Genomic DNA, 11,443 nt, shown 5'->3' on the forward strand with positions numbered 1-11,443 from the left:
GGACGTATTTCGCGGTTTCCAGAAACGTCCCCGGGACTACGTTCTCGGAATGAGCCTGGGTTGATTAATTCTGTTGTGTTAGGTTCACTTAACTTGGTTTTTAGAATTTCTCACAGTTCATCTACTTAATAATTTTAAGGTGACGGGTTTACTCTTTAAAGTAGTCAACTAATTACTTTTTACAGTGTAGTAAGTGTCCACAGTTTCAAAAGAAAATTCAGTGTTTAGGGGTGTTTAGGGGCGCAGTGATTAGCACTGTCGCCTCACAGCAAGAAGGTTGCAGATTCAAGTCCCGGCTGGGTCAGTTGGCTTTTCTGTGTGGAGTTTGCATGTTCTCCCCGTGTTGGTGTGGGTGTCCTCTGGGTGCTCCGGTTTCCCACACAGTCCAAACACATGTGCTATAGGGCAATTGACTAATTAAATTGGCCATTGTGAATGAGTGTGTATGGGGGTTTCCCAGTACTGGCTTGCAGCTGGAAGGGCATCCGCTGTGTAAAACATATTCTGGAATAGTTGGCAGTTCATTCCGATCTGGCGACCCCTGAAATGGAGACTAAGCTGAAGGAAAATGAATGAATGAATGAAGGAATAAATGAATGAATGAATGAATGAATAATTGAATGAATGAATGAATGAATGAATGAATGAATGAATAATTGAATTAATGGATAATTGAATGAATGAATGAATGAATGAATGAATGGATAATTGAATGAATGAATGAATGAATGAATGAATGAATGAATGAATGAATGAATAAATAATTGAATGAATGAATGAATTCAATGTCTCACAGATTTACCAGAGTCACAGATCTTGAAATGAACATCAACCAGTGGTGTAAATTAATGAATTACAAATACTCAAATATTGTAAATTGAGTAGTTTTTCTCAGGAATTGTACTTCACGAAGTAGTTTTTAAAAAAATGTACACTGTTTAGATGATGATGATGATGTCGGTCTTAAACACACTGCATTACAGAATGTTTCATTTTCACACACACACACACACACACACACACACACGCACGCACGCACGCACACACACACACACACATACACACACACACACACACACACTGCATGTATTCAGTGTTGGAGGAGTTTGGTTTTACTCATACAGTAATACAGATCCTTGTACTCTACTTGCACTACTTTTTTGGCAAGTAATAGTACTTTAGCTTGAATCTGATTTTTCATCCACCACTGATGTCCACATAAATTTCACCATTTATTGACAAACTTTTGTCTGCTGCTTTAAATTCCTTTGGAGAAATACAGTTTAAATGAAACTAAACCTCTAAGCTAAAAAGATCAGCAACTGATGTTCATATATGGTCAAATATCTGAACCACTGGGATGAAACCCACTTCTCTACTGGCATAAATCAGGATATCAAATACAATTATCCAAACTATCTCAAGGTAAACATGTTTTGTGCAGGTCATGCCATTTCTGTGTTTAGTGGCTGAAGGAGAGCGAGAATGAGAAATACAACTGGACTGATCTGCTTTTCCCTGCTCTAATAAACAGAACCAAATGTTCTCGGATTGAATAGGGCATAAATAAATTCAATAAACATCGATTTACATTGTTGATGGTTCGTCGTTAGGCAACATGATAGTGCAGGTCTGAATCAATGACGTCGAGATTCTTCCCAGATGGCGTGGTCTTAAAAGCTTGCATTTTTGGGTTGCACGATACTTGTGTTGAAGGGAAGAGTCTGTTTCTTTTCCTCCTAATGTAAAAACGACAATTTGTTGATGTATTTCCCAGCGGGGGGATTCTGCTCTGTGCTGGCTGATGCTACAGCAATCAGAAAACCAAACAAAATGTCTCTCTGCGTAGCGTTAAACTAAGCAATGTCCATTTCTTCAACTCAATCTTAATTCTTTGTCATGTTCGGGAGGCTTTAGTCTCTTATGTAGCCAAGCGATTGACTGGAGAAGGTTATTCTGTCCAAAAATCTACCTACACACATGAGCCTGAGTCTAAATTACAGAAAATGTGAACATTATTTTGCAGACACGACTATCTGAAGCGACTTACAAATGAGGATAATTGATATTGAGTCCTTGTATTAGAGTTTATACACAGCAAAACATGCTTTTCTCACTTTTTTTGTCTTCTTTCTTCTCCAAATATCTAAACACTCTTAAAATCTTTAGTCAAAATGAAAAACAAATAGATTTTGCTTCCCCCATTGGCAGATTACTTTGCCTATTTTAAGGAAAAACTCTAAGGTCTACTCTAAAAACTCTAATAAGGTCAAACTTTTAGTAACTCTGGGTTATAATTAAACATCTTTCTCTCTGTCTTTCCAGGTTTTGATGGGTGTTATGCCTATGTGAAGTATAACGGAGAGATGCTGCCCTTCAGTGGTGAACACAGGACCGTCTCCATCTCTAAAACGGACCCATCTGTGAAAATCGGCTGTCGTGGCCCGAACCTGTGCGAGAGCAGTCCATGCTGGGACGGGCTGATGTGTGTGAACCAATGGTACACCTACCAGTGTGTCCCGCCGGGAGACTGCACCTCAAACCCCTGCCAGCATGGCGGGAGTTGTGTTCCTGGCGTTCGCGGAGGCTTCAGCTGTGTGTGTGAGGAGTTTTACACCGGAAGGGTGTGTGAAAGCCTGGTTGCCTGTCTTGGGGTCCGCTGTCCGCAAGGAACCGACTGCAAACTGGGAGCCAACGGCGGGTTCACCTGCAGTCCGAGTGCCACATCTGAAGAGATGGTTCTGCCAATCTGGGCGGTTCCTGCAATCGTGGGCAGCTGCGCAACAGTCCTTGCACTGGTGGTTTTGAGTCTCATACTGTGCAACCACTGCAAGGGCAAGCACAAGAAAACCAAAGTGCCAAAAGATGAGAAGAAAACCAAGGAGAAGAAGAAGAAGAAGAAGAAAGGTAGTGAGAATGTGGCGTTTGATGATCCTGATAACATTCCACCATACGGAGACGACATGACGGTTCGGAAGCAGCCCGAGGGAAACCCCAAACCGGATATTATCGAGCGGGAGAACCCGTATTTGATCTACGATGAAACTGACATTCCTCACAACAACGAAACCATTCCCAGCGCTCCCTGTGCTCCATGTGCTCCGGAGGCAGATATGGAGCACTACGATATAGACAACGCCAGCAGTATCGCTCCATCAGATGCCGACATCATCCAACATTACAAACACTACCGCAGCCACACACCCAAGTTCTCCATCCAGCGCCACAGTCCACTGGGATTCGCCCGGCAGTCACCGCTTCCACTCGGTGCAACCAGTTACACCTATCAGCCCACATACACCCCCGGCCTGCGCTCCACCCCGCTCAGCCATTCAGCCTGCCCAACACCCAATCCCTTGTCCCGCCACAGCCCCGCTCCCTTCACCAAACCATCCTCCTTCTACCGAAACACTCCCACCCGTGAACTCAACCTTGCGCGCCGTGAAGGAAGTCCTCTGGATTTCCACAGCGACCCATGCCAGCCCGGGATGTTCAACTATGCCACACGTTTGGGTCGGCGCAGCAAGAGTCCTCAAACGATGGGATCTCGCCCTGGAAGTCGCCTTAAGCAACCAATCGAGCAAATCCCTCTGGAAAGCGGCCCTCCTGTTGGGTTGTCAATAGAAGAGGTGGAGCGCCTAAACACTCCACGTCCCAGAAACCCCAGCATATGCAGTGCAGATCACGGACGCTCATCGTCTGAAGAAGACTGCCGGCGTCCTCTATCCCGTGTCCGAAACCCAGCAGACGGCATCCCAGCTCCGGAATCATCCTCTGAAAGTGACTCCCATGACTCCTTTACTTGCTCAGAGATGGAATACGATCGGGAGAAACCGGTGTCCTATAGTTCTCGAATGCCTAAACTATCACAGGTTAATGAATCTGATGCTGATGATGAAGATCATGGGGGAAGAATGCGGCAGCGAAGATACTCGAGTCGGCGTGCTGAAGGCGGACCGGCAAGTGGACACAACACTATGTCGGAGTACCAGCACCACACTCTACCACACAAACTGGGCCAAGGGTCCAACAACTTCAACTGGGACAACCTGCTGAACTGGGGTCCGGGGTTCACCCACTACGTTGACGTTTTTAAAGACTTAGCACTGCTGCCGGAAAACTCTGCTGCTAAAGAAATCGAGATGAAGAGCGGCGACGGCTCCATCACTATACTGAATGAGGGCGAAGCCGAGCAATACGTATGAGACGAGTGGAGAAACGCATCAATTTTTGATGATAATAAGACGAACTTAAATGCAGCAAGGCAGAGCACTGATTTATAGAGACGAGCATTGGACACTCTTCACAATAGTGCAATACTGAAACACACAAGGCGTTGCGTATGTTTTCGTTTTGCTGTTAAGTTCTGTGTGACTAGTCATGCAAAGGTGCATCTTGTATTTGCATGCCATTATCTTTGTACAGTGTTGGCCAATTGTGTTTATAATTTAGTAAGAGAATTGAAATGACAAGCAATGGGATTTATATCCATCTCGAAGGCATCACATAGGTATAAATGCATGACCAAGTGTAAACACTTCCCTTAAATCACCTTGAAATCTGCGTGAACCTCAAGTTTCTGCAGACTTTAATTTCAATCTAATGACGTATTTCCAACTGAAATAGAATATTGAGTAGGAGGTGGGGCTTATTTTTGAGCTCCGCCTCTCATCTTTCACTCCTAGCAACCGTACAGTTGGACGGACATCTCAGATTCATTCACCATTGACCGCAGATGCTGGATATGAGTCTCTAGATAAACAGTAAACTAATAGTCGTGCAACTCCTACTACAAACACACACAACGTCTGGAAGTGGAAGCAGCAAGGAGAGTTGCAAAAACACACACATGAAGTGAATGAGTTTGGTCTTCTCTGACTGAAATCAGAGTTCGGAAATAAAGTTAGGGGTCAGCGTGACCCTCCTGGACTCTGGGCTCAATCCATCTGGCTGATTTTCCCGTGTGTTACTGCTTTGACCTCTAGGAAACACTTCCATGAGCTCGGTGTGAAGCTGTATTTGGCTCCGGTTCTTCATGCTCCGGCCAAAAGAGAAAGAAAACGTCCGCCAAGAACGGGTGTTTCTCATCCTGAATAACTAGCTGCCGTCTAAAACAACAAAAGCTCCAGATATGAGATTAATCAGACCTCTGCCTTCTGGATATTTGAGGATTTACGTTTGGAAGCACGCTTGGACACTGTGACTTTGAACGGTTGTTTTTATTGCAGGTTTTATACAAACACGCTCGACCTGCTACTACGAACAAACTATGAACTTGTGTACATTTTTTTGTATTATTGAGGAAGCTCGTTGGAATTCAATGTTCTCTGTTGTTTTGTTGTTTCGTTTTTGCTCGATGTTTTTAAAAATGTACTGTTTCTACTTGTTTTTTTGTTTTTTTACTGTTTATTAACTTAAAGGTCCATCTGCGTTTATATGGATATTTTTCATATGCTGGAATTGAGGTTCTTACTTTCAGCGGAAGATTGAACTTCTTATTTTTTACATTTGTTACTTATGTAACATCAGTATTTTTTCCACTATTTTGATAAAACCATAACATAATGTCTGATTTATACGTGTAAAAGCCAATAACAGAATAAAAAAATATTTATTTAAAAAAAGTTGTTTTTTTTGTGATGAGACTAAACAAAGGAATTTGATGTTATTAATACTGTAAATGCTCTGAAAGCTAAACAGCTCCATTAGTGGACAGAGAGGAATCTATGGTGTATTTTAGAGAGGGTTTGGAAGAAAACGAGCTCTATATGAGGTCAAATATTTCACTTTGGATATTTTAGTTTATTTGGTCACACTTTATTTTGATGGTCAGTTTGTTGAATTTAAGTTACATTGCATCTACATGCCAGCTAAAGCTGCGGTCTCACTGTGCTTTTCCTCCCATTGACTTCCATTTATACGCACGCGAATGCGCCAGACAGGAAACGCAAGGTCATGCGTCAAGTTTTGCAGGTTGCTGCGGTGCAAAGTTCAAGCTTGGTGAATACTAACCTGCGAAATCGCATCACTTGACTGCGTGAGACCAATCGAGAATCAAAACAGGACCTCTCTGGACAGAAATATAAAACATGGAGCAAATCGCTGGCTTTTTTAATGTCTAAACATCTTGTTTAATCCTGCCCCTTTTCGCAGCGCCGTACGACAGAATTTCGCACACACAAAGCCCAGTGTGACCGCAGCTTAATTCTCATTAGATTATAAGTAGACTGTTAGGTTGGGGTTAGGGTTAGGGTTAGTGTCAGTTGACGTGTACTGTACTTGCAAAGTTTCTTCTAGTCAGTTCAATGTCTGTTTAGCAGCAGTATCAACAGATATTAAGCAGAAAGTCTATTAATACACAAATGGACCATCAAAATAAAGTGTTACCGTTTACTTTTTGTTCTTTAAATGGTGAATGTCATTATGTTAGATCATTATATTATAATTAAAATGTGACCGTTTGAAAATTGTATTTCAATGGAAATTAATTTAGGGGTTATTCCAAAATGGAGTCATCATGCGCTGTAAATATATCTTGCTCACTTAAATGTTTAGGTTAAAATCATTCTAAGAGTTCACACTTAGATATTGCTTGACACTATCAGCAGGTTTGGCATGCTGTCTCTCGAGAGAATTATAGGAGATAATCAAGCCCAGGGCTCCCGCCTGTTTGATGTAAAGGGGTCCGAGATCAGGTAGTTATCAAGAGCTCCGCCTGGTAAAAGGAGGAAAGGGGGAGATGGGGTGGAAGGGGGGATTCTACCAAAAACGAAGATAATGGAGTAGGGCTAGATGGTCTATTTTAGTGAGTTTGGAATGATCCGATTGGTTTAGTAATGATTACAGGTGATATAATGATTACTTAAACTTACACCATTTGGGCTGACTTAAAACAGCAAGTTAAAATTAGTTTGAAACCTGATTAACTTTCGTTAAATTAAGTTAAAAGTAAAGTAAAAACATAAGTTGTCATCACTATTTATAATGTATTGTTTACAGTGTGGAAAATCGTGCTTTAATTCTGTCATTATTTCCACATTTCTTCTTTTGAACACAAAGGATTAGAAAAATGTTTATATTTAATGGATGAGTACAATATTGAGGCGTTTTTTTAATTAAATGTAAATTATATTTTTAACCCAACTGTTGAGTGTATCCACATTCATTCAAAAGTTGTGGTTAAAACAACCCAGCATTTCTTGTGATATTTTCATAGCATTTTTTGTTCCTACTATGAATGTCAATGACGGCTGCACTGAAAAAAATAAAGAATTAAAAATGCAACAGTAAACTCAGTAAAATATACAGTTATATACAGTAAAAATCTCAAAGGTAAGTTTCCCTCCTATATATAGTGAATATGAGGGCTAATAAATTGTATATGTGTTTGTGTGTGTGTAACTTATCTGAAATCTGAACTTCAGATCAGCCATCAGAGTGAGTAAAAGAGTGAGTGAACTTCTGGAGCTCCTGCAGGATTCACTACATCAACACACAGCTGATTTTACACAAACTTACAGGAAATGACTGTGAATAAACAATCACACATTCCATGAAGCAGCGTGTCAGAGCTGCGGTTTACTGAGGAATCTGCACACTTTAAACTGCTGTGTGCTTTGTCGAGCTCACATTCACATTTATTATATAGGTTTGATCTCTTTGCAAAACACAGCAACAGTAAAGGGTACAGAAAACAATAGATAGAAATCTGATACGTGAGAATATACGACAAACAAGTTCATATTTGGCTTTCACATATATAAAATCTCATGAAACATATTTTTAAATATTGTAAAAAAGGCATTTTCATATATAATATAATATTAATATATAATAATAATAATAATAATAATATATCATATTAAATATAGCAATTTTTGTATTTTTAAACCCGTTTTAGGGTCAATATTATTATCCCCCTTAAGCAATATTAGTTTTGGATTGTCTCCAGAACAAACCACTGTTATACAATTACCCTAACTTTAACCTAATTTACCTAGCTAAGTCTTTAAATGTCACTTTAAGCCAGGGGTCTCAAACTCCCGGCCCACGGGCCCTTTGCGGCCCCCCCTTCCTCCGGCCCGCAACTGATGTCAAAAATATAACGAGATTCGGCCCCACAAACAGGTTTTGAATCACTGTCATTGTTGTGCATATATTCATATAGCCACTTGTGGTTTTGACCTCCACCTATTGGACGTTTAAAGTACTGCACAATAATATACTGTATTTTTAGTTTTACTTTAATTTTCTCTCAGCGTGCGGTCGAGAGTAACCAGCCTGATCTCACGAGAAAACGTAAGTATTTTACGTTTTGTCAGTTTAGTGGCTAATTCATACGAATTCATACGAGCTCAGTCGTACGAAATTGTACGATTTTTAAAAGGAGGTGTGGCACCTAACCCCACCCCTAAACCCAACCGTCATTGGCGGATGAGCAAATCGTACTAAATTGTAAGAATTAGATCGTACGAATTCATACGAATTAGCCACTAAATCAAAAAGTTACGAATTGCCGTGAGATGGAGTTGGAGTAACGCACATGCAGGTTATTTCTGTGGCTTATTTAAACAGTAAATTAAATGTGCACAGTGCTCTATTTTTACTAAAGCTCTATTTTTATAAATACTCAAGGGTCATTTGACTATTATCAGTTTTACACCACCTGTATTTTGTTGAACAAACCCTTTTTCATGGCTTACAAATATGCAAATTCTGCTAATATTCGATTCAAATGGTCTCATTTGATAGATTTTCTGCATATGCCTACTGAGATTTTTATGAAAACTAGAGCTGGATGAATTGAATATATTAAAGTAAATGTCAATATGTACTTACTTTTCCTCTCTTTGTTGTAGTTTTACAAAAAAAAAAAGAAAGATACTGAGAAGAACATTTGCCAGTAGCATCAGTAAAGTTACCTAAACCGTTTCTGCTGTTCTTACGCTATCTGTTAAACTTTTGGTAAAGCAACAATTGGTCGGGACAGAATAATAATTATTATTATTATCATTATTATGACTATTTAAATGTCAAAATGTTAATTTGAACAGCCACAGATATATTTCAGCAGTTGCTGATGTGTTGATTACTGACAGGTAATGCTTGAATTCTAAACATCATGTCTGTTGTCCTAAGATGCACCAATTACGTCACTTCTTTCTTGTGCTTGAATATTAAAACAGCCAATTGTCAGTCACTGAAATGGCCCCCCCGCCAATTTGAGTTTGAGACCCCTGCTTTAAGCTGAATACTAGTATCTTGAAGAATATCTAGTCTAATATTATGTGCTGTCATCATGGAAAATATAAAATAAATCAGTGATTAGAGATGAGTTATTAAAACTATTATGATTAGAAATGTGCTGAAGAAATCTTTCAGTTAAACAGAAATTAAAATTTAACATGAGGGTGTATATTCATGACTTTAACTGTATGTGAAATCCAGATATGATCTTTTATTTCCATGTATCTGGGAAGCATCATGTGGCTCATTATTTGTGGGAACGGCCTTCAGACGCAGCCTAATACATTAACGAGCTTCACTTCCATGTTTTTATGAGGGAACGTCTTTCAGGATGCTTCAGAAAGTTATATGACACTGTTCGCACACACCCTGAACTCTCTCTGTGAAGCCCGACTCCATCTGATTCCCACAATCCTGATCCAAGTGTGTGTGTCCATCCAGAGCATCTGCTGGACACTAGTGAGGGCACAAGTGCTGTGTGTCCATCTGGTAGAGCCACTCCAGGGGTGCGTCGCAATAGAATACACAGCACGTGTCACTCGTATAGTTTTGTGAATAGTGTAACGGTCAATATTGCGAATGAAGCCCCAACTACAATACAGGAGCCAATCACTGATCAATTTAGACTGAGGATTTTCTGGAGGAGGGGCTCGGAGCAGATGTGTGTGTATGACAGTTTCTGCAGCTTCATGATGTTCCCTCGAGTCAGTTGTTATTATAGACCAGGAATTACTTTGGTTCAACTTAAATAAACACATATAACAGTAGGCTGTTGCTAGTTATTTTACTTTCAATAATGAGTTAAAGTATCTGCTGGTGTTTTCAGGATGGCTATAAATGTCACGTTCGATGGTAACAGTTCCTTTATTATGTGCTCACATGACATGAAAATTGCTGGTTCAAAGTAAAATCATTACTTTGAGAATAACTAATGTTTTTTAGTTTACCTAAGGGATTTGTTCTTTGTTTTAAGGCAAATTTACAATCAAAACACATATTTTTTTTTACTTAATCCAATATAAAATGTACATAGAATGAAAGACACAGTAGTTTCACTTTCTCCAATGTGTGAGAACAGGCTCTGCATCCTCAATACAGGCCTTCATGAGCTCAATGTCCACTAAAATCAGCAGAAGAAGCCTTGAGCTGCGCCCACGCCGCTCTCTCGCCGGCTTTGACACATTTTCCTGCGCATTTAAGCAAAAACAAAAAAACTCCTGCACGGTCCACATTCCAGCCTGTGAAACGGGAGAATGTGGAGAATACGGGGCTCTTGGCAGCGGCTATAGACGACATTAATTTCCACAATAACATTGATTGAGTAATTGTGCGTGTGTGTCGGTGAGTGGCGTGTTCAGCCGCGGGCCGTTTCCCATGCTCTCGCCTCTTTTCTCCTGCTCTGGCGCATTCATCTGCCGGACGGCCCGACTCAAAGCTCTGCTCTTCATGCTAATTGTCTCTCAATAGGATCGTCTCCTCCCACATCTCACACACACACACACACACACACTCACACTCACACCAACCGAGGCCCGAGTTTCACATCACGCATCATGTCCGAGCTGAAGGTCCAGAGAAACGCTTCTGAACCATTAAAGCGGTTGTTCCTGTCCATAAATGTATTTTATAACTTTATAGTTAAGTTTTTGAACCATACTATAGTAAAGTACTTCAATTAATCTGCTGTGGTGATTCTACAGTTGCTATGGTAACACAACTGCTACAGTTATTTTATCTGTCGTGGTGATTCTACAATTGCTGTGGTAACACAACAACTATAGTAATTGATCTGTTGTGGCGATTCTACAGTTGCTATGGTAACACAACTGCTACAGTTATTTGGTCAGTTGGGATTCTACAGTTGCTAAGGTAACACAATTACAGAATTTGATCTGTTGTTGTGATTCTACAGTTGCTATGGTAACCCAACTACTACAGTAATTTATCTGTTGTGGTGATTCTACAGTTGCTATGGTAACACAACCACTACTGTAATTGATCTGTTGTGGTGATTCTACAGTTGCTATGGTAACACAACAACTACAGTAATTGATCTGTTGTGATGATTCGAGAATTGCTATGGTAACACGACAACTACAGTAATTGATCTGTTGTGATGATTCTACAGTTGCTATGGTAACACAACAACTACAGTAATTGATCTGTTGTGGTGATTCTACAGTTGCTATGGTAACAC

The 11,443-nt window shown here is 40.2% G+C and overlaps 1 protein-coding gene across 1 annotated transcript in view; it reads left to right on the top strand.

Moving 5' to 3' along the window:
- The window catches only part of fat4 (FAT atypical cadherin 4), a 146,660-nt gene extending 140,753 nt beyond the window's left edge, over positions 1 to 5,907 (top strand). The window contains exon 18 of the mRNA XM_056472055.1: positions 2,326 to 5,907. Coding sequence (XP_056328030.1) covers positions 2,326 to 4,205 — 1,880 coding nt within the window. The 3' untranslated portion in view covers positions 4,206 to 5,907. The remainder of the gene's footprint in view (positions 1 to 2,325) is intronic.
- Positions 5,908 to 11,443: the final 5,536 nt, after the last annotated feature.

Source organism: Danio aesculapii, chromosome 14 (assembly GCF_903798145.1).
Source record: "Danio aesculapii chromosome 14, fDanAes4.1, whole genome shotgun sequence".
Taxonomy (NCBI): Eukaryota; Metazoa; Chordata; class Actinopteri; order Cypriniformes; family Danionidae; genus Danio; species Danio aesculapii.